Source organism: Rhinatrema bivittatum, chromosome 18 (genome assembly GCF_901001135.1).
Source record: "Rhinatrema bivittatum chromosome 18, aRhiBiv1.1, whole genome shotgun sequence".
NCBI classification, from domain to species: domain Eukaryota; kingdom Metazoa; phylum Chordata; class Amphibia; order Gymnophiona; family Rhinatrematidae; genus Rhinatrema; species Rhinatrema bivittatum.
The window spans coordinates 36,731,088-36,756,798 of record NC_042632.1 but is presented as its reverse complement, the minus strand read 5'-3'; the positions used below and the strand labels follow the sequence as shown (position 1 = coordinate 36,756,798).

General features: G+C 46.7%; 2 protein-coding genes across 3 annotated transcripts; both read right to left on the bottom strand.

The window, feature by feature from the left end:
- Window positions 1-2,733: 2,733 nt before the first annotated feature.
- Window positions 2,734-24,591, bottom strand: LOC115080023 (ganglioside GM2 activator-like). 2 transcript variants are annotated; one of them, XR_003853487.1, is made up of 5 exons: window positions 24,436-24,591; window positions 21,882-22,031; window positions 18,690-18,872; window positions 16,706-18,106; window positions 2,734-3,642 (listed from the first exon to the last, which is right to left on the bottom strand). XR_003853487.1 is itself a non-coding variant. In XM_029584035.1 (4 exons), the coding sequence occupies exons 1-4, from the start codon at window positions 24,541-24,543 to the stop codon at window positions 17,933-17,935; spliced, it is 615 nt and encodes a 204-aa protein (XP_029439895.1). In that variant the 5' UTR covers window positions 24,544-24,591; the 3' UTR covers window positions 15,573-17,932. The 2 variants fall into 2 exon arrangements, 1 of the variants encoding a protein (XP_029439895.1); XM_029584035.1 differs by lacking the exon at window positions 2,734-3,642 and having other exon boundaries at window positions 15,573-18,106.
- On the bottom strand, window positions 4,905-12,710 carry LOC115079697 (ganglioside GM2 activator-like). The gene is made up of 4 exons (XM_029583443.1): window positions 12,514-12,710; window positions 6,805-6,954; window positions 5,656-5,838; window positions 4,905-5,081 (listed from the first exon to the last, which is right to left on the bottom strand). The coding sequence occupies exons 1-4, from the start codon at window positions 12,625-12,627 to the stop codon at window positions 4,905-4,907; spliced, it is 624 nt and encodes a 207-aa protein (XP_029439303.1). The 5' UTR covers window positions 12,628-12,710.
- Window positions 24,592-25,711: the final 1,120 nt, after the last annotated feature.

Genomic DNA, 25,711 nt, shown 5'->3' with positions numbered 1-25,711 from the left:
ACAAACACACATACACAGAGACACACATACAGACACACACAGACAGACACACACCCACACAGACACACACACAGACACACACACAGACAGACACACACCCTCACAGACACACCCACACAGACACACACCCACACAGACACACAGAGACACACACACAAACACACAGGCATTTCAAAGAGGATTACCTTCAGGTACTGCTGGTATTTCCCTGTCCTCAGTGGGCTCACAAGTTAAGTTTGTACCTGAGACAACCGACATTAAAGTGACTTGCCCAGGGTCACAAGCAGCAGCAGTAGGGAATGAACCTTGGCTTTCCTGGCTTTCCTGGTTCCTAGCCCCCTGCTCTAGCCACTGGCCTGCTCCTCAAAGAAGACAGGGGATCCACAGGATAGACTGACCCTTTACATTAAAAAAAAAAAAAAGTCCTTGTTTTGGGGGTTTTCTTGTTCCATTTTTTGTACATAGGAAGGCATCTCCAGGTTTTAATGAGAATCAGTAGGAATTCAATGAACGGAAATGTGACTTCATGTATTGAGGAATTCCCATAGATACCTATTCAGCCTTTCATGGGATGCTGGCATCGGACGGCAGCAGCCTGTATTCTAGGTAAGCCTGTGTGCTGCAGGGGATGCACGCCCTCCACGCTTAAGTTTGTGCATAAAATAGGGTCGTTGCCATCTTAGTCTACTTGCATGTATGGAAATAAAAAAAACAAACAAGTTGATACCTGCTTATTGGATAGGCAATGTATTTCTTGATTAGGTTTTGGGAACTTCCTTTTTCAGGTCAGAATATAGAAACATAAACATAGAAACATAGAAATGACGGCAGAAGAAGACCAAATGGCCCATCCAGTCTGCCCAGCAAGCTTCACACATTTTCTCTCTCATACTTATCTGTTTCTCTTAGCTCTTGGTTCTATTTCCCTTCCACCCCCACCTTTAATGTAGAGAGCAGTGATGGAGCTGCATCCAAGTGAAATATCTAGCTTGATTCGTTAGGGGTAGTAGCCGCCGCAATAAGCAAGCTACACCCATGCTTATTTGTTTTACCCAGACTATGTTATACAGCCCTTATCGGTTGTTTTTCTTCTCCCCTGCTGTTGAAGCAGGGAGCTATGCTGGATATGCGTGAAGTATCAGTCTTCTCCCCTGCTGTTGAAGCAGAGAGCCATGCTGGATGTGCATCAAAAGTGAAGTATCAGGCACATTTGGTTTGGGGTAGTAACCGCCGTAACAAGCCAGCTACTCCCCGCTTTGTGAGTGCGAACCCTCTTTTCTTCTCCCCTGCCGTTGAATCAGAGAACTATGCTGTATATGCATTGAAAGTGAATGAGCAATGGAAATATGTGAAGCATAAAAGGCCTTCCAATGACAGTAAGAAGGGAAAGGGGATGATGGGAAACAGGAAATGATAGGCAGTATAATTTTATGGCTCATGAGTTAAGAAACCTAGATCTTACTTATTTACTGTGTCACTGTGACATATTTCCTTTTCTTTCTTATGTAGAAATGAGTTTCCACTTCCTCTGTACTCTCTCTCTCTCCTTATAGAATAACCTTCTCCACATATTTTGTTATTATAATGGTATCACCTTAGGATTCCTCTTGAGGGGGCCCCACTGTACTCTGGAACACATTTTGGCCTCTCCCAAAGCCTTCGCCTAACACTGAGAACCCAAGGAACTTCCTACGGTTTCGTTAGTAGACCTCTTCACAAACAAGTCGCGCACTTCACAGACAAGTTAATAATGCTCCTCCTCAATTTCTCTTACCAGTGTCTCCTCTTAGACAACTGGCTATACTCCTATGTTAGCACCCGGCACGCCAGTTAAATTGTCCTCCACTTGCCTTTATGTTAAACCTTTGACCCAAGTTTGATTCACCCTTGTTCTATGAAATGCACTATTATGCAATGGTTTTGTTATAATGTAAACCGAGGTGATTTGTAACCTGTTACATGAACTTCGGTATATAAAAATGCTAAATAAATAAATAAATAATTAATTACAATCTTAACTACTAAATGTAGGGCAGGTCCAGAATTTGCTGTCCAGATTTTCTTGTTCAGACCTAAGGACATCACTGACCAGTGCTGGAACCGACAGCCTCAGCACCACAATCCAACAATAACCCTAAAATAATCAGCAAAAGTCACTCCAAAAACAAAACAAAACACTGCATGCCATTTGTTGAATCATGCGGTACTCACAGAGACCAGCACTGTCAGAATATCCATCCACGCAACTCCAGCGCCAGTCAATGCAAGTGTTATAGGGGGTCTACAAACATACTGGAGCTCTTTATTTCACGTGCCTGGCAGTTGTGAGCACTGATTTTCTTGCTCTCCATGCGAGTACTGGAATTTTGTTGGGATTCTTGTTACATCCATAGATGGCAGGGTGTACAAGGAGCAATCGGGACAATTCAGGTGAGAGAAAAGGGAGTGTGTTTGGTGATCCTTGCTGAGCCTCACGCAAAGAAGAAGAAACAAAAAACAGACAGGATCCGAGAGCAGCAAACTCTCAACACGTGTGTTGAAGTAAAAAGGTTTATTAAAAGCTAAGTGACTGCCTCGCCCCAAAACATCTCTACCCTGATTACGGCTGGTCACAAAATCATATAGAATCATGGTAGCAACACAGTAAGAGGTGCGCAATAAAGCCAAAATTTTCTAAAAGGAAAGCAAGATCAGCAGAAGAAACATAACTTGGCCTTTGAATCTGTAATTAGCCATTTACATTTTATTTCAATTGTTCATGAAAGGTAAGGAATAATTGTACATGCAGGCTTTTAGACTTAAGCATGAGAATTTCAATACTGACCTATAGGATGTTCTCCTCGCTATTTCACTAATTGGATGTCCACCTCTCCTTGTCAATCTTCTTCAATCCTAAATTGCAGTGCCACTGCTGTTCCGATTCTGCCTGAGAGCTCTGAAAATGTACCTTGCTTATCGTCCTGCCAGACCAGTGAGCTATGTCCCCTCCTACCAAGAGCTGGAAGCAGAGATCAATCTTATAAACTGATTACCTGAAATAGCCTAGTGCAGTAGGGGGAATACTCAGTGGTTCTCTGCCTCCAGCAGATGGGATTGGCGACTGCTCTGGTGCAGCAGACTCTTGGGGGCTGCTCTCCCTCAGTCGAGCCAAGACCAAGTGAGGGAATACGGAGATGACTGCAGGTTTTGGCCACACTTCTTCCCACTGGGAACCAGCTAGGGACTCTTGCTGTTCAAAAAAATGATTTTTTAACTGAATTTTTTTTGTTTGTTTTTTAGGTAAGGCTACAGGTCAGTGTTAGCTTTGATAATAGTCTACTGAGAATTCCTTCTACTGCACCAGATTATATAAGGTAGTCAACTTTAAAGATTGATCTCTGCCTCCATCTGCTGGTAGGAAGGGGACATAACTCACTTGTCTGGGCTGGTCTGGCAGGACTCGAGGAAAGAAAAGTCAAATTTCACTTGAGTTCTGGCCTGCAATACTACTTCCTTTCCTAGTCCTTGGCCCACATTCATACCATTGCATTTTAAACCTGATTTGCAGCACTCCTCCTTAGTCCAGTTCTGAACCCCTCTTACTTATTAAATGGAATATCCAAGGGCTTTGCTGACACCCAAGACATTCATTTCATTTGGAACCTCAGACAGACGTTTGAAACCAGATTTCCATTCTAAATACCACACCACCAGAGCCTAGGTCTCTAACTTTCCACCCATCTTCCCAGTTTTTCTAGCTGCTTCTAACCTTAAGCATATAAGCACTATGCTAGGTCAGACCAATGGTCCATCAAGCCCAGGAGAAGGTCTCCACAAATGGCCAGTCTGGGTCACGTGGAAGTGCCCGGCCGATCTTAACGGGGAGATCCAGTCCCCATTGCTCATGCCCATTTTATGACAAACCTTACAGGAAACCCCAAGTGAAACGGACCAATCAGGAATAGCCCTGCCGGAGGAGCATCTCTGGCAGGGGTTCCTGGCCAGGAGGGAGGAGATTTGCAGTCTGGCAAGGGCGGTTTTCAGAAGGTCCTCAGATTCCAAATTCAGGGACTGGACCCTCTGGGTCTGACCTGGAGGGATTCAGACCATTTTTTTTAACTAACTCCTTTTTGTTCCTCTGACTTAATATCGCCACGCTATTAAGTCGGAGCAAGTACAGAAGAGCAATATGGGCTCCTCCATATTAACGCCTGCTCGGGGCAGGCATTCATTTTAGTGAGTAAGAATGTGTGCGTCAGGTGCACGTTTTTTTCTTTTTTGCCGTGGAGGAATAGCTAATAGCGACCATCAACACAAACTTACATTTGATGAGCGCTATTAGCTACGCGTGCGATTGGACGCGCGTTTTGGACGTGCTGTAACCCATTTTGCATCAGGGGTTATAGACTTACGTCCAAAGCACGTGTCCAGTCGCATGCTGAGCCGTACTGCGTCGGCCTGATCGAGATGGAAGTTCAGAGGCTCTGCTCATTCTGCCCTTTCCTGCCTCAACAGCCCGCAGCCCATCCACATAATCGCCAGTTTTAGCACCGGAAATAAAACTTGGCTGGACAAATAGGTATTTAGCTACCGGTGCCGTTCCGTACTAAAAGGGTTTCTGCAAGAAATGTTCATGAGTGACCCACTTCAGTCCATCAGCTTTGTAGGGCTTCCTGCTTTATCAAATGGACCCAGTGCTGCAAAAAAAGGAAAAAGTACATGGAGGAACAGGAGGGGGAGATGAGATTCCTTGGCGTGATGCCAAGTTCAGACAGAAACTAATAAGACTTATTATTGCTTGCTGCAGATTTCAAGAAACATTATGATGATCTCAGCTGCCGGTGCAAGAGGAAAAGAGACTGGAAATGCTGCTTGTGATGTGAAGGTCGCTCCTGTTCGGCTGCCCCGGCTGCTTCTCCTCGCCTCTATTTCAACCAGTGCCAGCCGGAAGCCGACTGGAGGGAAAAGTTGATATTGACGCAGCCCACCTCTTTACCCTCGCTGCTCATGGTCCCGGTGAGGCGGTAATTGCCATTGGTTAGCCAGGAGGGCAGACTCACATTAGGCACTTGGATGGTGCTCTGTGGTAAGGTGTAGACACCCTGAACATAAAATGGAAAACAGTTTTCAGTAACAGCAGCAAAGAGTTGACCCAAACAAGCAGCAAGTGGGGCCAAACCCCTCTGAGGCACAGCCGTAATGGATCTAATGTACAGAGAGGAGCAAGATATGAAGGTTACCCCCGAGGGCCACCAGTGCCACATGGACTCCTGTGGCCTCATCCCAGCAGAGACTCTGAGAGTTACTCACAAGTTCCTTCATCGCCCCCTTCACCTGATCCAGATACCCTGCACTCAGAGTCAGAAGTATGGCATGTGGTACCCCATCTGACAGGTGGGCTTACTTCTGGACTGCCAGCAGGATACCAAACTTTCCATGCCAGGCACAGCGTGCCATGCAATAAACCAAACATAAGAAGTGGCATGCTGGGTGATACCAGGCTTCACCAAATCTAGCATCCTATCTCCAGTCCGACTGTGTGTTCTTAAGCATGGAGTTCTACCAAAAATCAAATCATTCAGTCCCATCACAGCTCTCCTATGCACCCAGCGGTTTCCCCTTCACTGCCCACTGCTACTTTCTCTTCTGTTGCTGCTCAGGCAGGACTATACTTACTGCTTGGAAGGGGCAGTGGCATGGCATGCCACTCCTCGCTAGCGGCTCTGGGCATGGCTCTTCGGGGGGGAACAAGGAGTCCAGGATTCCACAGACATCGTCGTAAGTGCAGGTTCCAATGTTATCCACGCAGGGAATGTCCACCCACAAGCCCAAGACCCGCTTCTGCAGTTTAATGGCAAGCTGGTGGAGACACAAATAGATACTGAGAGATTGCAGACACGTTCCAGATCATGAAAAGAATGAAGAGAGGCCAGTGATGTCAATGCAGGGTAATGAATCTCAGCTTCATCCTACGACCCTGTCTCTATAGGATCCAGATGTGGGCATATTTTAGCTGCCGAAAGGAAGAAGCTCTGTGGCTCCTCGGTGAGCAGAGGCTAGGGATGTGCAGCAGGGACAGATTCATCCCATTAGTTTGCAGAAAGCCCGGCAGTAGCGCACTAACCCGCGCACAGCTGCGTCTCCTGGGCGCCCAATGCTTCGCAGCTCTAGGGACGCACAATTTCCCCTAGCGCATCCTTTTTAATGCTGCAGCTCGTTTGATTATTGCATCGGGTGCCCAGGAGAGGTGGCTGTGTGCGCGTTAGTAAAACAGGCGCTCAATAATCACTACGAGCACCCATTTTACTGCGCGGTTTTATTACATCGGCCCCAGAGTTACCTTTCCTACAATGCTGAGAACACATCCATGAGGGTTTGTTGGTAGCTCTGCATCTTAGACCCAGCTGCTTTCCATTTTGCTACATTCACCAAGGTTGTCAGCTCCTGAGGCTCTTTCTTGTGTGTCCGAGTCTACAAGCAAAATCAGCAGACCCTCAGGAGGATCCTCCTGACAATCAACAGGAGGTTGTGGCGCATCTAATTCTCAATGTGAGTCCTGTCTCCTGAATCTGAGTCAACTCTAAAAGTTTCCAGAAAAGTTTGCAAATAACAGAAAGAGAAAACCTAGTGATCCAGCAAAGAGGGCCCTCGCCGAATGTCTACGGACATCGCTCTGCTCGCACCCCCACAATCTTGCCTGCATTCTAATGAGAAAGTGAAACAAGAAATCCCTGAATTCTGACCCTCCAAGAGTTTAGAAGGTCCCAGAATGCAGAAACCTTTCAGGCCAGATGTTCCTGCTCCCAGTGGCTGCTGTGTACTTACTTTCACAGGTGCGATGAGGGGTACAGTAGTGGCCGCTTCTACAGCCACATTCAGCTCTCCCGGAATAGTGATTGGATCTGGACCCAGCGTCAGGCTGCGAATTTCTCCAGGGAATGTCCCTCCACAGTTGGACCAAGAGAAGGCGCGGACCTACAGGAACAGAAGGAGAGAAACGTGAGCTTTGAGGGCAGGTAAAGACCCTGAGACCCTGCGAAGCACAAATAGGAACACTGTAAAGCCCTGATAAGCACTTGAAAATTGTTAACAAAGAAGGAACTTAAGAAACATCATAAAGTTTGTTAAATCCACAGATGTCCTGCATGTGCAAGACTTTTGTGTACAGCGAGCAGCTTGAGAGTGGGTGGGGAGACGTTTGGCATGATTTATTCTCCACTTTTCGGGACTGTAATCACTAAACTCCACTCTCATGTGAGTACCCAGATTGTGGGTGGGGTCTGCAAATGCCCACAGCCCCATCTGTAGGGGAAACCAGTTCCTCTTTCTGGTGAAATTAAGTTCCCCAGAATTAAATACAGCAAACGTTGTATCACTTACCTCCAAAAGAAGAGTCCTTTCCTCTATTACGAATAAAATACCTAAAGCAGCATAAACTCTCCGATATTTACTGTCTCCTGGGTCTTAGCAACACAGACGACAGACAAGAAGCACCAACCAAGCACCCACTCTGCCCATTTATTCCTGCCCCCACCGCTAAAGATAGATCCCAGCTGCCAGCAGGGCCGGTGCTTCCATTAGGCAAATTAGGTGATTGCTGAGAGCGTCAAAATATTGGGGGTGGCTAAAATTCCCCCAGCGTAAGATCTTGGGGAGGGGGGGGGGGGGGTTGTGCCAGCACCAGACCCACTACAGAAGGGAAGTGTCGTGCTGGATCCTCTGCCACTGGCAGGAGGGAGCATTGTGGGGAGTTACAGGCGCTAGGAAAACTGGGGGGGGGGGGGGGGTGTTCCTGACCAAAGGTTTGCCTAAGACGCCAAATTGTCTTGCACTGGCCCTGGCTGCCAGCCAGAAAGCGAGGCCACTTGTAAGATAGCGCTGTCCTGTCCAGGAAAGTGTTTGTCATCTTCCTCATCTGTGTTGGGTTTTCTGGTTCACTTTTCAGCTGTTTGTCACTTGGCAATGAAGAGGTCCTCGTTCAGACTCAGTCCGGCTAGCAAAGTTATGGACTGCAGCCGGCCAGCTTACAGTTAGCTGGATAACCATAGCCGCCTACCTTTAGAGCTGCTCTTTGGCCCGACTCTGGCTAAGCCATCCGGCTAGCTTTGAATATCAGAGTTAGTCGGCTAACTCGACTCCTCCCAGTTACGCCCCTGGAGCGCCCCTGACTTAGCTGGCTGGTTATCTTATTAACCGGCTAGAATTTAGCTGGATGAGTGCCCAAGTATTCATTTAGCAGCCTAACTTCTGAATTAGCCATATAAATGCTTTTGAATAAGGACCTTGAAACGTTTATCATACTGTGCTCTAGGGAGGACGTGATGTGATGTGAAACTAGGAACTGTGAGGAACTGAAACTTCCGGGGTTACTTTTTTTTTTTAATTAAAATTTAAAAATGCAGCTTCACAGAGCCAAGGTTTTCTTGTCTGCTGCAGCAGTCTCCTGTAACTCTCCCACCCAAACTCCACTTTCCCAGCTAAGAGGCTTTCTAGAGAGGAAAAGATTATTTATTTATTTGTTTATTTATTTATTTAAAGTCTTTTCTATACTGTCGCTAAGTTAAATACCATCGCAACGGTTTACATGTTGGCACATAAATTAAGGTGATTGAGTGCATACTATGTAGTACATTCTAACAGGTTCTGCAAAAGGTTCAGTTACAATATATCAAAAGAACAAGCAATCAATTGAAAAGTGAAGTAGGTCATGCCTAGGTGTGCCTTTACGTACTAATCACTGGTAAAATTCTTATTCTCTGTATTTTACAATTATGTTTGTGGTGATATAGCGTTGCACATTCTGAGAGTAGTGCAGTGTGTTGGTGCTCTTCTGCCTACTCCTGTATTTTTCTCTATTCTCCGGTCTCTTTATAGTATGCTTGTTTAAAAAGCCATGTTTTTAAACTTTTCTTAAAGGTTTTGAAATCGTTTTGTAATCTGATCTCTACCGGCATTGCGTTCCAGAGGGTGGGGCCTGCTAAGGGATAGGGCCCCTCTCTCTCACTTGTGTTAGTCTTGCTGTCTTTACTGAAGGAATGGTTAAGAGTGCTTTATTCGCTGAACGAAGGTTTCTGTGTGGGACGTGAACTCTTAGTGCTGTGTTTAAGCAGTCAGCTTTTTCATCATGTATTAGTTTATGATTGGTATTTATTTATTTTTTTAAAAACTTTTCTATACCGTCGCTAAGTTATATACCATCGCAACGGTTTACAGTGAGGCACATAGACTAAGGTAAGTAAATGTAGGATATCGTACATTCTAACAGGTGCCAATAAAGTTCGGTTACAATTTCATAAATAAAATCATTATCTGAGTAATGTTGGTCAAGTCCAGGTGTATTATTGAGTTACTATCGCTTTGAAATATTACTTCTTAAATGTAGGATTGAGTAAATTCATTCTCATCTGCATTACCCTGTACTTTCATTCTCTACCCTCCACACTCTTTAGTGAAGGCTTTTTTAAAGAGCCATGTTACATAAGGCTTTGTATTTTATTCTTTGTTCAATGGGTAACCAATGTAATTCCGCTAGGGTTTCAGTTATATGGTCTCTCCTTCTTTTTCCGGTTAGTATTCTAGCTGCTGTGTTTTGAAGTATTTGTAGGGGTCAGAGTTGTAGTTGGGAGTCCTAGTGAAAGTGCATTACAGTAGTCCGTGCTGGAGAAAACTAGAGCCTGAAGTACTGTTCTGAAATTAGTTGATGTTAGTAGTAGTTTTAGTTTTCTGAGGATCATGAGTTTTGCATAGCCTTCTTTTACTTTTATCGATATGTGTTGTTTTAGATTTATTTCTGGGTTGATTATTATTCCAAGGTTCCGTACTTTTTTGGCTAGTTCAATTTTTTGGCTGTTTTTGAGTATTATTGGTGTTTGAATGATCTCGATATTTTTCCATTCCAGGTGCAGAAATTCTGTTTTTTCAATGTTGATGACAAGTTCCATTCGGTTCAGTAGTTGTTTTATAATGTCTAGGTAAATGTTAGCTAGGTTTAACGTTTTCTCTATTGTGTCCTCGATTGGTAGAATTAGTTGAATATCGTCAGCGTATATGCAATGTGCGATTCCAAGTCCTGCTAGTAGATAGCAAAGGGGGAGCATGTATATGTTAAAGAGGGTTGCGGATAGGGCTGATCCCTGCGGTACCCCTGTTTCGAGGTTTACTTTCTCTGATAATACATTGTTGATCTGAACTTGAAAGAATCTATTATTTAGATATGAACTGAACCAGTTTATTGTTTCGTTGTGTAGTCCAATTTCTTCTAGTCTTTGTAGTAGTATTTTATGGTTTACTATGTCAAAGGCTGACGATAAGTCTAGCATTATTAGAATGTCATGTTTACCACTATCAAAACCTCTTAGAATGTTGTCTGTTAGCGAGAGAAGAAGTGTTTCAGTGCTGTAATGCTTGCAAAATCCATGTTGTGAAGGATACAGTATGTTATTATTATCTAGGTGTTCAACTAGCTGTTTCTGTACCATTTTCTCAATCAGCTTAGCTATTAAGGGCAGATTTGAGACTGGGCGGTAGTTATTCAGGATCAGGGAGTCACTGTTTTTTTTCTTTATGATTGGTTTTATAATTGCCCCCTTCAGTATATCTGGCATTATTCCTTCTTCTAGGGTTAGGATTATGATCCTAGCTAATGTTGGGGAGACTGTGTTAGCTATTTTTTTTAGTTCAAATGTTGGTATTGAGTCGATTTTGTGTGGGGCTGGGTTTAGATTTTTTAGCATGGATTCAACTTCCAGCTCGGCTATCTCAATAAATGATGACCATTGGTCCACGTCTCTTTTTTGCATTTTAATTTCCTGTTTGTTGGTGTTTGGAAGTTTGGTTCTTAAGTTTGTAATTTTGTCATTGAAGAATTTGGCAATTTCATTACATTTTGATTCTGGTAGATTTTGAGGTGACTCTTGTTTGTCATTGGTGAGATTTGATACTATGGAAAATAAGGTTCTTGGGTTGTTGGCGAACTTATCTATTTTATTGCTGTAGTATTCCTTCTTAACATTAAGGATTAGTTGTTTATAAAAAGCTAGATGTTTTCTGAATTTAGTTAGGGTTTCGGTTGTTTTGTGTTTTCTCCGTCTTTTTTCAATTGCTCTGAGAGTCCTTTTTGCATTTTTTACTTTTTCATTATGCCATGGATTATTTGTTTTGATTCTTTTTTTTGTATTGATTTGATGGGATTTATTTCATCAGCTATTTTTTTGGTTGAGTCTAACCATGTTTCCGTAGCGGAACTGCAGTTGTTGTAGTCAATAACTGTTAGTTTTTCCTCTAGTTTGTCTTTTAGTTTTTCAATATCATAAGGTGGTCGATATTTAAATTCTATGGGTTTCAAATTTTGTTTGATTTGAGGTCTGAGGAATTTGACATTGGAATGAATAAGGAAATGGTCTGACCAAGGAATTTGCGTGTAATCAGTTTAAAAGTGTTCTAAACAGTTGTGGTTGATGAAGGTGAGATCAAGGGAGTGTCCAGCTTTATGCTTTGATTTGTCCGTTATTAGCGAAAAGCCTAATGCTGTCATAGTGTCTAATAATGTTTGGCATGTATTTGATAAGGGGTGGACGTCCATGTGAAGATTAAAATCTCCTAGCACTATGGTAGGTTTAGAGATATTTAAATGTGTTGTAAGAAACTCGATAGTGGAGAGATTAAAAGCAGAGCTCCGTTTAAATTAGTTTACTGGGCTTCAACAACAGAGCAGGCAGGGGGGTGGGGGCACTGCATCTTCTGCCCTCTCCCAGTGACTCCTGGAGGGCCGGGCCACCCGTGGGAAGTTTGTGAGGTAGCAGCCACTTGTGGTCCTGCCTCCGACAGTGACAAGCGGCCATGGAAGAACTGAGAGAAGCCTGAAAGATCAAAGCCCAGTTCATAGCACAGAGCTCCCTTTTGTTATAATTATTACTATTTCTACCTTCCATGTTCTTCCCACCTGTTTTCCAAGGGCAAATGCACAGGCAAACTGGGTCCCTTGCCCCAGTTTAGGGCTGAAAGGGACCTTTCCTGGGAGACTTGACTCTTCTGTGTGGTTCCAGTGCCAAAATGTGTCAGCCTTAAAAAAAACTGGCAAGTATCATCCCAGGCCCCTGTGGGGCATCTGAGCTGGGCGATGTGAGCCACCTCCATAGACAGGAGACTGGGGCAGGGGGCTGCAAGGATGTGTTCCTGTCTCATACTGCCCTCCCCTATAGGAGTGAGGCACAGCTGACAAAAGGATAGCCTGGTGGTTAGAAGCCCAGCAACTGAGATAGCAATCCCACCGGGGCAAGGCACTTTGCTTCCTGTTGCTGTGGCCCTGTGGTTGTAAGCTCTTTGTGACAGGGAGTTTTGCTATTGCCTATGTCCAGTGATGCTATAAAAGGATCACCACCACCACCACCCAGCTGCAGAAGTGCCAGCCTTTTGGCTGTAGGTGGAGGGTCTGCATGAGAAGGGGCAGGTTTCCCTTCCAAAACCCGGCTTTCCCTGCCACAGCCTGCATTGCATTTTTGTACTCAGGGATGGGGAAATCGCTGCCATGCTTACCTGGGTCAGCCTCCAGGAGTGGGGGTCATTGTAGACTGGCAGTAATACCGCCGCCTCCAAGACGGGGAAGGCCAACAGGGCACAGAGGGCCAGGGACGCGGTCAGCGTTGCCATTTCCTCCGAGGTTAAGACTGAAGGAGCTGGGCGGGCCAGGTCCTCTCTATATATATATAAGGAAGAAGGGCAGGCAGGGGACGTCGGGCAGATGGAGACTTGCACGATTTTCCTCTGCTTATCTGCCCGGCCGTGATAAGGAAGTGGGGAGGAGGGAGCGAACCTGCATGCAGTGCCCACTGCCTGCCCTCTTGGCTGAGGCAGTCAGGCGGCAGGCAGCACCCCTGCAGCTTCCACGCTTCCTGCCGCCCCAGGCTTGCCCTGTGTTACTGAGCCAGGGAAGAGGCTGCAAGCAGCCCTGAATGAGCAAGCCAGCTGCAAAGGGCTTCTGTACCCTCTGCTGGCTCAGAAGGGGAGCAGCAATAAGCCTTGAGCAAGTTGTGTTCATGAATAAATAAATACACACACACACTCAGACACAGACACACAAGCACACACACACAAACAAACAAACACAGTTGCATTTTTTCCTGTAGCTCCACCTTCCATGCAGCACTTTTGTAATCGCAAAACATCCAGTTCCGTCACTTGCAATTGCAAACATTGCTGCAGTAATGTAAGGCAGAGAGCCAAGCAGCTGCATTTCTCCAAGGATATGTCACTAGACCTCACTGCCAGATACTGTGGTGGCGCACTGACTGTCTATCTACATCGTCTCCTGCTGCTTCTTGCGGTGAAAGTCACATCTGTAGGGTTTCTGGTCAGGGGGCTCTGCAGACTCTTGAAGAACGTGGTGTTTCTGAAGCTGTGGAGGACTCATAAGAACATAAGAAGTTGCCATACTGTGTCAGACCAAGCCCATCATCTTGTTTCCATCAGTGGCCAAACCAGGCTACAAGGACCTGGCAATTACCCAAACACTAAACATATCCAATGCTACTGATACCAGTAAAAGCAGTGGTTATTCCCCAAGTCAACTTAATTAATAGCAGGTAATGGACTTCTCCTCCAAGAACGTATCCAAACCTTTTTTAAACCCAGCTACTTTATCTTTTCACCCAAGACTTGCAAGAAAAAGAAAAAGATACCCAGAGCAAGCATTAGGACCTGATGCAAGAGTGGGCTGCAGAGGAGGAGGAGAAAGTAGATGGTCCATCCACCCCTGACCGTGGTTATACCGTTTGAGGCAGAGTTCACAGCTGCTCACAGGCAACAATCCCAATAATCTGGGGGTGCAGCGAGTGCTTAAGCACCCCAATATTGAACAGACTCCCTGCTATCTCCAGGGAGGGGTAATTTGTGGTGAGTTTAGCACTCCCAATGGTTCTGAAACGTTGGGGCGTAAGGAATCTCATGCACAGCTGCCTCAGGGAGCAGTATAAAGAGAAGAGGAGGCTCTCAGAACAGCTGTTTGGATGCAGTTTGTGGCAGAAGAATGAAGGACCACAAATGCTTCTTCTCTTACAGAACAAGAAGAGGCAAATCTAGTTATTTATTTATTATTCTGCCTTTCAGGCATTTCAAAGAGGATTACATTCAGGTACTGCTGGTATTTCCCTGGCCTCAGTGGGCTCACAAGCTACGTTTGTACCTGAGGCAATCGACAGTAAAGTGACTTGCCCAAGGTCACAAGGAGCAGCAGTAGGGGATGAATCTTGGCTTCCCTGGTTCCTAGCCCCCTGCTCTAGCCACTGGCCTGCTCCTCAAAGAAGACAGGGGATCCACAGGATAGACTGACCCTTTACATTAAAAACAAAACAAAAACGTCCTTGTTTTGGGGTTTTTCTTGTTCCATTTTTTGTACATAGGAAGGCATCTCCAGGTTTTAATGAGAATTGGTAGGAATTCAATGAACGGAAATGTGACTTCATGTATTGAGGAATTCCCATAGATACCTGTTCAGCCTTTCATGGGATGCTGGCATCGGACGGCAGCTGCCTGTATTCTAGGTAAGCCTGTGTGCTGCAGGGGATGCACGCCCTCCACCCTTGACTTTGTGCATTTGTGCATAAAATAGGGTCATTGCCATCTTAGTCTACTTGCATGTATGGAAATAAAAAAAACAAACAAGTTGATACCTGCTTATTGGATAGGCAATGCATTTCTTGATTAGGTTTTGGGAACTTCCTTTTTCAGGTCAGAATAGAATGAGCAATGGAAATATCTGAAGCATAAAAGGCCTTCCAATGACAGAAAGAAGGGAAAGGGGATGATGGGAATCAGGAAATGATAGGCAGTATAATTTTATGGCTCCTGAGTTAAGAAACCTAGATCTTACTTATTTACTTATTTAATGTGTCACTGTGACATATTTCCTTTTATTTCTTATGTAGAAATGAGTTTCCACTTCCTCTGTACTCTCTCTCTCTCCTTATAGAATAACCTTCTCCACATGTTTTGTTATTATAATGATATCACCTTAGGATTCCTCTTGAGGGGGCCCCACTGTACTCTGGAACACATTTTGGCCTCTCCCAATTATTAATTACAATCTTAACTACTAAATGTAGGGCAGGTGCAGAATTTGCTGTCCAGAATTTCTTGTTCGGACCTAAGGACCAGTGCTGGAACCGACAGCCTCAGCACCACAATCCAGCAATAACCCTAAAATAATCTGCAAAAGTCACTCCAAAAACAAAACAAAACACTGCATGCCATTTGTTGAATCATACGGAAATCACAGAGACCAGCACTGTCAGAATATCCATCCATGCAACTCCAGCGCCAGTCAATGTAAGTGTTATAGGGGGTCTACAAACATACTGTATCTCTTTATTTCACGCGCCTGGCAGTTGTGACCACTCTGATTTTCTTGCTCACATGCGAGTACTAGAATTTCGTTGGGATTCTTGTTACATCCATAGATGGCAGGGTGCACAAGGAGCAATCGGGACAATTCAGGTGAGAGAAAAGGGAGTGGGTTTGGTGATCCTTGCTGAGCCTCACGCAAAAGAAGAAGAAACAGAAACACAGACAGAATCCCAGAGCAGCAAACTCTCAATATGTGCGTTGAAGTTAAAAGGTTTATTAAAAGCTAAGTGACTGCCCCGCCCCAAAACATCTCTACCCTGATTACGGCTGGTCACAAAATCATATAGAATCATGGTAGCAACACAGTAAGAGGTGCGCAATAAATCCTAAATTGTCTAAAAGAAAAGCAAGATCAGCAAAAGAAACATAACTTGGCCTTTGAATCTGTAATTAATCATTTACATTTTATTTCAATTGTTCATGAAAGGTAAGGAATAATTGTACATGCAGGCTTTTAGACTTAAGCATGAGAATTTCAATACTGACCTATAGGATGTTCTCCTCGCTATTTCACTAATAGGATGTCCACCTCTCCTTGTCACTCTTCTTCAATCCTAAATTGCAGTGCCACTGCTGTTCCGATTCTGCCTGAGAGCTCTGAAAATGTACCTTGCTTATCGTTCTGCCAGACCAGTGAGCTATGTCCCCTCCTACCAAGAGCTGGAAGAAGAGATCAATCTTATAAACTGATTACCTGAAATAGCCTAGTGCAGTAGGGGGAATACTCAGTGGTTCTCTGCCTCCAGCAGATGGGATTTGCGACTGCTCTGGTGCAGTAGGAATTAGGCTCCTAGGGAGACAGACTGTTGGGGGCTGCTCTCCCTCAGTCGATCCAAGACCAAGTGAGGGAATACGGAGATGACTGCAGGTTTTGGCCACACTTCTTCCCACTGGGAACCAGCTAGGGACTCTTGCTGTTCAAAAAAATGATTTTTTAACTGAATTTTTTTTGTTTGTTTTTTAGGTAAGGCTACAGGTCAGTGTTAGCTTTGATAATAGTCTACTGAGAATTCCTTCTACTGCACCAGATTATATAAGGTAGTCAACTTTAAAGATTGATGTCTGCCTCCATCTGCTGGTAGGAAGGGGACATAACTCACTTGTCTGGGCTGGTCTGGCAGGACTCGAGGAAAGAAAAGTCAAATTTCACCTTAGTTCTGGCCTGCAATTCTACTTCCTTTTCTAGTCCTTGGCCCACATTCATACCATTGCATCTTAAACCTGATTTGCAGCACTCCTCCTTAGTCCAGTTCTGAACCCCTCTTACTTATTAAATGGAATATCCAAGGGCTTTCCTGACACCCAAGACATTTATTTCATTTGGAACTTCAGACTGAAACCAGATTTCTGTTCTAAATACCACACCACCAGAGCCCAGGTCATTACCTTTCCATCCATCTTCCCAGTTTTTCTAGCCGCCTCTAACCTTAAGAACATAAGTGCCATGCTAGGACAGCAGATGGTCTCCAGCAATGGCCAGTCTGAGTCACTTGGAAGTGTACGGCAGATCTTAATGGGGAGATCCAGTCCCCATTGCTTGTGCCCACTTTATGACAAACTTTACAAGGAACCCCAAGTGAAATGGACCAATCAGGAACAGCCCTGCCGGAGGAGGATCTCTGGCAGGGGTTCCTGGCCAGGAGGGAGGAGATTTTTAGTTTCGCAAGGGCGGTTTTCAGAAGGTCCTCAGATTCCAAATTCAGGTTCTGGACCCCCCAGGTCTGACCGGGTCCGCTTGGCCCATCAGGCCAAACCTTGGGGATGGACAGACCATTTTTTTTTTAATCTAACTCCTTTTTGTTCCTCTGACTTAATATCGTCACGCTATTAAGTCAGAGCAAGTACAGAAGGCATTCATTTTAGTGAGTAAGGATGTGTGCGTGTCAGGCTCTTGTTGGTTTTCTTTTTTGCTGTGGAGGAATAGCTAATAGCGACCATCAACACAAACTTACATTTGATGAGCGCTATTAGCTACGCGTGCGATTGGACGTGCGTTTTGGACGTGCTGTAACCCATTTTGCATCAGGGGTTATAGACTTACGTCCAAAGCACGTGTCCAGTCGCATGCTGAGCCGTACTGCGTCGGCCTGATCGAGATGGAAGTTCAGAGGCTCTGCTCATTTTGCCCTTTCCTGCCTCAACAGCCCGCAGCCCATCCACATAATCGCCAGTTTTAGCACCGGAAATAAAACTTGGCTGGACAAATAGGTATTTAGCTACCGGTGCCATTCCGTACTAAAAGGGTTTCTGCAATAAATGTTCATGAGTGACCCACTTCAGTCCATCAGCTTTGTAGGGCTTCCTGCTTTATCAAATGGACCCAGTGCTGCAAAAAAAGGAAAAAGTACATGGAGGAACAGGAGGAGGAGATGAGATTCCTTGGCGTGATGCCAAGTTCAGACAGAAACTAATAAGACTTATTATTGCTTGCTGCAGATTTCAAGAAACATTAAGATGATCTCAGCTGCCGGTGCAAGAGGAAAAGAGACTGGAAATGCTGCTTGTGATGTGAAGGTCGCTCCTGTTCGGCTGCCCCGGCTGCTTCTCCTCGCCTCTATTTCAACCAGTGCCAGCCGGAAGCCGACTGGAGGGAAAAGTTGATATTGATGCAGCCTATCGCATTCTCCCCGCTGCTCAGGGTCCCCGTGAGGCGGAAATCGCCATTGGCAGCCGAGGAGGGCAGAGTCAAATCAATCTGGATGGTGCTCTCTGGTAAGGTGTAGACACCCTGAAAATAAAATGGAAAATATGACATCAGTTTTCAGTAACAGCAGCAAAGAGTTCACCTAAACAAGCAGCAGGTGGGGACCAAACCCCTCCGAGGCACAGCCGTAATGGATCTAATGTACAGAGAGGAGCAAGATATGAAGGTTACCCCCGAGGGCCACCAGTGCCACATGGACTCCTGTGGCCTCATCCCAGCAGAGACTCTGAGAGTTACTCACAAGTTCCTTCATCGCCCCCTTTACCTGATCCAGATACCCTGCACTCAGAGTCAGAAGTATGGCATGTGGTACCCCATCTGACAGGTGGGCATACTTCTGGACTGCCAGCAGGATACCAAACTTTCCATGCCAGGCACAGCGTGCCATGCAATAAGCCAAACATAAGAAGTGGCATGCTGGGTGATACCAGGCTTCACCAAATCTAGCATCCTACCTCCAGTCCGACTGTGTGTTCTTAAGCATGGAGTTCTACCAAAAATCAAATCATTTAGTCCCATCACAGCTCTCCTATGCACCCAGCGGTTTCCCCTTCTCTGCCCCCTGCTATTTTCTCTTCTGTTGCTGCTCAGGCAGGATTATACTTACTGCTTGGAAGGGGCAGTGGCATGGGAAGCCATTGCTCTCTAGCGGCTCTGGGCATGGCTGTCCTGCGGGGATCAAGGAGTCTAGGATTCCACAGACATCGTCATAAGTGCAGGTTCCAATGTTATTCGAGCAGGGAACGTTCACCCACAAGCCCAAGACCTTCTTCTGCAGTACTATGGCAAGCTGATGGAAACACAAAAAGATACTGTGAGATTGCAGACACGTTCCAGATCATGAAAAGAATGAAGAGAGGCCGGTGATATCAATGTAGGGTAATGAATCCCAGCTTCATCCTACGACCCTGCCAATATAGGATGCAGACGTGGGCATATTTTATCTGCCGAAAGGAAGAAGCTCTGTGGCTCCTCGGTGTGCAGCAGCATTGGATTAAGTTCTGCGGCCGAGAATGGCTGGCAACATATTAGGCTTAGTGGTGCCGGACTGCAGAGTACAGGAAGCCCGGCCACAAGCCAAGCTATTGCTGAATTTTGTTGCATTTTCCCCAAAATGCTTATGCCAACCGCTGGGACAGAGGTGGGCTGCACCACCCTCACGGCAGGATGGCGACTGCTTCAAAAAGCGACTGCGCGCCAACCTGCGTGAAATGATGTTCTGAACTACGAGCACACACCTTGCTGCTACGATGTAACAGGAGGCAGGCGCTGGGTTTCTTTCCGCTGCTCTCTCTGGCAGGCGGAGGACTTTCGGCCTTGCAGATGTGGCCATTTAGAAAGAGCTGGAGTTTTTGCATTCTGGCCTGTCCTTGAGATGTATTTTTCTCTCTAGTTAAAGCTATTTTTCCCTGTTTGGAACACAACACCGATGTGGACTGTTTATTTTTCAGAGCGATTCCCTTTGGTGTCCTACAGGTCTATCCCATCCCCATCACAAACTCCGCTTTACCCGACCCTGTGAGCACTCGGTACTCAGCAGGGCTTGGACACGTGACCCCCTTTTCCTTGGAGGGGAGGTTTACATTTAGTTTTGCAGTGATGTCAGGTGCAGGGCTCTGACCACTGTGTCTGATCAGAGCCAGAGGAAGTGCGAGATCTGCTTCCAGCAAAAAGAGAACAAACACTGCCCCATCTATATCTGATTACTGCAGGGAGCAGGCGGCCGGCTGAGATGGAAAAGACACAGACTGGCAGAGAATTAACTTTGTGGCACTTAAACCAGTCTGTATGCATGGGAGCCAGCCTGGGCACTTGACCAGGTAAAAGGCAATGCATTTTATGATAATGAAAGCAGAATTGGATGGAAAACTGCAATGGGCTTTTCTTCTTGGGTATTAGCAGAGCCTTTCAGCTCCACAGACCACATTAGCCTAGAGGCCAGCAGGATGGGAGCTCTCACACGTGGGTGACATCATCAGAGGGAGCCCCGATGCGGAACGCTTATGTCAGCGATTCTAGAACTTTGCCCGGGCGCACTGAGGACGCCCCACATTCAGTATCAGATTCTCCACCAGCCTTCCACATTCCGTTGGATATAATCAGCGCTTTGAAAGCTCTTAATCTGCTGTAGAGTTAACTATATTGTCGAACAATTTTCAAAGCTATGCAAATTGTACGGGCAAGTTTTCCTTGAAAATTGCTAGGACCCCCAGAAATACACAACCTTTTTCTGCGGGTTCTTTTACCTCTGAAAAAACACTCCTTTCTGGTAAAAGTGCGAGTGTCGTTCCTCCCCCCCACATGATCTTTCATCTCTGTTCTTGGTGGGCAATTCTCAGAGAGCCAGCTCACCAGGATTAATGGCTTTTGAGAACTGCCCTCCCTCCCGATGGAGTCTCAGGAGCCAGCAAGCAAGGTGCAGAGCTCTGGAGCACAGGCTGCCCGCTAACTCCAGACTATTCTGAGCCAGCCGTGCAGGTAGCGCTGGTAAAAACAGAGGGGCCGACGCAATAAAGTGCGGTCAGCCTAGCACTCAGCTTAATGAGTGATCTGATGCAAAAAAGAGATTCGTGCATCCAAAGCGCGCGTCCCAACTCAGGCACAGCTAATAGCACTCATCACATGTAAATGGCATGTAGATGAGGCTATTAGCTATTCCCCCACCCCCACCCCCAGTGCAGAAAGTCTCTGCTCAGATAACGCACCCTTGTTAACTCGGCAAATTTAACGCTGGCCCCAGAGCTGGCATTGCCAATACCCGAGTCAAGGGCCCATTAGCCAAGCGGCTATTTTCTGCTTCCTCCTACTGGCTGCACAGCAAGTTCCCCATACAGATCAGCAGCTGCAGGAGGATTTTAACCTTGATCGGACTAGACGCACACACGCACTCTCACCTGGCGGGTTTTTTATTTTTTTTCTTCGTATTTTATTTTATATCAAACAGCAGTTTAAAACAAATCAGTCCCAGCTTCCATCTTTCCCTGCTCCCCCAGGGAGCCAGAAGTCGGCAGGATCCGGGACTTTAAAACTCGCCCCAACTTCCAGAGCCGGGAGGAGAGTAGGTATCTGCCTCGCCTTTGCTTGTTTGCAGAAAGCCCGGCAGTAGCGCACTAACCCGCGCACAGCCGCGTCTCCTGAGCGCCCAATGCTTCGCAGCTCTAGGGACGAACAATTTCCCCTAGCGCATCCTTTTTAGCGCTGCAGCTCGTTTGATTATTGCATCGTGTGCCCAGGAGAGGTGGCTGTGTGCGCGTTAGTAAAACAGGCGCTCGATACGAGCGCCCATTTTACTGTGCAGTCATATTGCATCGGCCCCAGAGTTACCTTTCCTACAATGCTGAGAACACATCCATGAGGGTTTGCTGGTAGCTCTGCATCTTAGACCCAGCTGTTTTCCATTTTGCTACAGTCACCAAAGTTGTCAGCTCCTGAGGCTCTTTCTTGTGTGTCTGAGTCTACAAGCAAAATCAGCAGACCCTCAGGAGGATCCTCCTGACAATCAACAGGAGGTTGTGGCGCATCTAATTCTCAATGTGAGTCCTGTCTCCCGAATCTGAGTCTACTCTAAAAGTTTCCAGAAAAGTTTGCAAATAACAAAAAGATAAAACCTAGTGATCCAGCAAAGAGGGCCCTCGCCGAGTGTCTATGGACATCGCTCAGCTCGCACCCCCACAATCTTGCCTGCATTCTAATGAGAAAGTGAAACAAGAAATCCCTGAATTCTGACCCTCCAAGAGTTTAGAAGGCAGAAACCTTTCAGGCCAGATGTTCCTGCTCCCAGTGGCTGCTGTGTACTTACTTTCAGAGGTGCGTTGAGGGTCACGGAAATGTCCACTTCTACAGCCAGTTGCAGCGGTCCCGGAATTATGATTGGGTCTGGACCCAGCGACAGGCTGAGAATTTGTACGGGCAATGTCGAGTCACAGTTGGACCAAGAGAAGGCGCGAACCTACAGGAGCAGAAGGAGAGAAATGCGAGCTTTGAGGGCAGGTAAGGACCCTGAGATCCTGCGAAGCACAAATAGGAACACTGTAAAGCCCTGATAAGCCCTTGAAAATTGTTAACAAAGGAGGAACTTAAGAAACATCATTTACTTTGTTAAATCCACAGATGTCCTGCATGTGCAAGACTTTTGTGTACAGAGAGCAGCTTGAGAGTGGGTGGGGGACGTTTGGCATGATTTATTCTCCACTTTTCGGGACTGTAATCACTAAACTCCACTCTCATGTGAGTACCCAGATTGTGGGTGGGGTCTGCAAATGCCCACAGCCCCATCTCTAGGGGAAACCAGTTCCTCTTTCTGGTGAAATTAAGTTCCCCAGAATTAAACACAGCAAACGTTGTATCACTTACCTCCAAAAGAAGAAAATATACAGGAGAGTCCTTTTCTCTATTACGAATAAAATACCTAAAGCACCATAAACTCTCCAATATTTACTGTCTCCTGGGTCTTAGCAACACAGACGACAGACAAGAAGCACCAACCAAGCATCCACTCTGCCCATTTACTCCTGTCCACACCGCTAAAGATAGATCCCAGCTGCCAGCAGGGCCGGTGCTTCCATTCGGCAAATTAGGCGATTGCTGAGAGCGTCAAAATGTTGGGGGTGGCTAAAATTCCCCCAGCGTAAGATCTTGGGGAGGGGGGGGGGGTTGTGCCAGCACCAGACCCACTACAGAAGGGAAGTGTCGTGCTGGATCCTCTGCCACTGGCAGGAGGGAGCGTTGTGGGGAGTTACAGCCGCTAGGAAAGTTAGGGGGGAGGAGGGGTGTTCCTGACCAAAGGTTTGCCTAAGACGCCAAATTGTCTTGCACTGGCCCTGGCTGCCAGCCAGAAAGCGTGGCCACTTGTAAGATAGCGCTGTCCTGTCCAGGAAAGGGTTTGTCATCTTCCTCATCTGTGTTGGGTTTTCTGGTTCACTTTTCAGCTGTTTGTCACTTGGCAATGAAGAGGTCCTCGTTCAGACTCAGTCCGGCTAGCAAAGTTATGGACTGCAGCCGGCTATCTTACAGTTAAATGGGTAACCATAGCCGCCTACCTTTAGAGCTGCTCTTTGGCCCGACTCTGGCTAAGTCATCCGGCTAGCTTTGAATATCAGAGTTAGTCGGCTAACTCGACTCCTCCCAGTTACGCCCCTGGAGCGCCCCTGACGTAGCTGGCAGGTTATCTTATTAACCGGCTAGAATTGAGCTGGGTGAGTGCCCAAGTATTCATTTAGCAGCCTAACTTCTGAATTAGCCATATAAATGCTTTTGAATAAGGACCTCGAAACGTTTATCATACTGTGCTCTAGGGAGGATGTGATGTGAAACTAGGAACTGCGAGGAACTGAAACTTCTGGGGTTACTTTGTTTTTTTATTAAAATATAAAATGCAGCTTCACAGAGCGAATGTTTCCTTGTCTCCTGTAACTCTCCCACCCAAACTCCACTTTCCCAGCTAAGAGACTTTCTAGAGAGGGAAAGATTAAAAGCAGGGCTCCATTTAAATTAGTTTACTGGGCTTCAACAACAGAGCAGGCAGGGGGGTGGGGGCACTGCATCTTCTGCCCTCTCCCAGTGACTCCTGGAGGGCCGGGCCACCCGTGGGAAGTTTGTGAGGTAGCAGCCACTTGTGGTCCAGCCTCCGACAGTGACAAGCGGCCATGGAAGAACTGAGAGAAGCCTGAAAGATCAAAGCCCAGTTCATAGCAGAGAATTCCCTTTTGTTATAATTATTACTATTTCTACCTCCCATGTTCTTCCCAACTGTTTTCCAAGGGCAAATGCACAGGCAAACTGGGTCCCTTGCCCCAGTTTAGGGCTGAAAGGGATCTTTCCTGGGAGACTTGACTCTTCTGTGTGGTTCCAGTGCCAAAATGTGTCAGCCTTAAAAAAAACTGGCAAGTATCATCCCAGGCCCCTGTGGGGCATCTGAGCTGGGTGATGTGAGCCACCTCCATAGCCAGGAGACTGGGGCAGGGGGCTGCAAGGATGTGTTCCTGTCCCGTACTGACCTTCCCTATAGGAATGAGGCACAGCTAACAAAAGGAAAGCCTGGAGGTTAGAAGCCCAGCAACTGAGCTAGCAATCCCGCCGGGGCAAGGCACTTTGCTTCCTGTTGCTGTGGGCCTCCACCTTAGGTTGTAAGCTCTTTGGGACAGGGAGTTTTCACTATTGCCTATTTCCAGTGGTGCTATAAGAGGATCACCACCACTACCACCCAGCTACAGGAGTGCCAGCCTTTTGGCTGGGGGGGGTGGAGAGTCTGCACGGGAAGGGGCAGGTTTCCCTTCCAAAACCCGGGTTTACCTGCCGCAGCCTGCATTGCATTTTTTTGTTCTCAGGGATGGGGAGATCGCTGCCATGCTTACCTGGGCCCAGGAGTGCGGGTCGTTGTAGGCCGGCAGTAACACCGCCGCCTCCAAGACGGGGAAGGCCAGCAGGGCACAGAGGGCCAGGGACGCGGTCGGCGCTGCCATTTCCTCCGGGATCCAGGCAGCCGAGGCTAAGACTGAAGGAGCTCGGTGGGCCGGGTCCTCTCTATATATAAGGAAGCAGGGCAGGCAGTGGATGCTGGGCAGATGGAGACTTGCAAAATTTTCCTCTGCTTATCTGCCCGGCTGCGATAAGGACGTGGGGAGGGAGCAAACCTGCATGCGGTGCCCGCTGCCCTCCCTCTCGGCCTCTGCCCAGAGAGGACGTCAGGCGGCAGGCAGCACCCCTGCAGCTTCCCCCCCGCTTCCTTCCAGCCCGGGCTTGTCCTTCGCTCACACATGTGACAGAGCCAGGGAAGAGGCTGCGGGCAGCCCTGAGAAGCCAGCTGCAAAGGGCTTCGGTAACCTCTGCTGGCTCGGAAGGTGTGCAGCAATAAGCCTTGAGCAAGATGTATACAGGAATAAATAAATACATATATACAAGCAGCAACACACACACACACACACACACAGTTGTGTTTTTTCCCGTAGCTCCACCTTCCATGCAGCACTTTTGTAATCGCAAAACGTCCAGTTCCATCACTTCCAATTGCAAACATTGCTGCAGTAAATATAAGGCAGAGAGCCAAGCAACTGCATTTCTCCATGGATATGTCACTAGACCTCACTGTGTTTAATAGGCTTACCTGCCAGATACTGTGGTGGCACACTGTGTCTATCTACATCGCCTCCTGCTGCTTCTTGCGGTGAAAGTCACATCTGTAGGGTTTCTGGTCAGGGGGCCCTGCAGACACTTTTGAAGGCACCCGGTGGTTCTGAACCTGTGGAGGACTCGTAAGAACATGCCACAGTGGGTCAGACCAAGGGTTCATCAAGCCCAGCATCCTGTTTCCAACAGAGGCCAATCCAGGCCATAAGAACCTGGCAATTACCCAAACACTAAGAAGATCCCATGCTACTGATGCAATTAATAGCAGTGACTATTCCCTAAGTCACAGGCCGATATACAGTGCACTCCGACGGAGCGCACTGTTAGCCTGTTCTTGGACGCGCGTTTTCCCTTACCCCTTATTCAGTAAGGGGAGGAAAACGCGCGTCCAACCTGCGGCACCTAATAGGGCCATCAACATGCAAATGCATGTTGATGGCCCTATTAGGTATGCGCGCAGGATACAGAAAGTAAAATGTGCAGCCAAGCCGCACATTTTACTTT

Bases quoted from the DNA above. Each gene is read 5' to 3' on its own strand.
- LOC115079697 (XM_029583443.1), bottom strand. From the start codon at position 12,627: ATGGCAACGCTGACCGCGTCCCTGGCCCTCTGTGCCCTGTTGGCCTTC. The intron at 5,839-6,804 runs GTAAGTACACAG...TGTCTCCACCAG, and splicing joins CCCTCATCGCACCTGTGAAA to CTTGCCATTAAACTGCAGAA. The intron at 5,082-5,655 runs GTAAGTATAGTC...TTTTATGTTCAG, and splicing joins GCCACTGCCCCTTCCAAGCA to GGTGTCTACACCTTACCACA.
- LOC115080023 (XM_029584035.1), bottom strand. From the start codon at position 24,543: ATGGCAGCGCCGACCGCGTCCCTGGCCCTCTGTGCCCTGCTGGCCTTC. The intron at 22,032-24,435 runs GTAAGCATGGCA...CTGCTCCTGTAG, and splicing joins ACCCGCACTCCTGGGCCCAG to GTTCGCGCCTTCTCTTGGTC. The intron at 18,107-18,689 runs GTAAGTATAATC...TTTTATTTTCAG, and splicing joins GCCACTGCCCCTTCCAAGCA to GGTGTCTACACCTTACCAGA.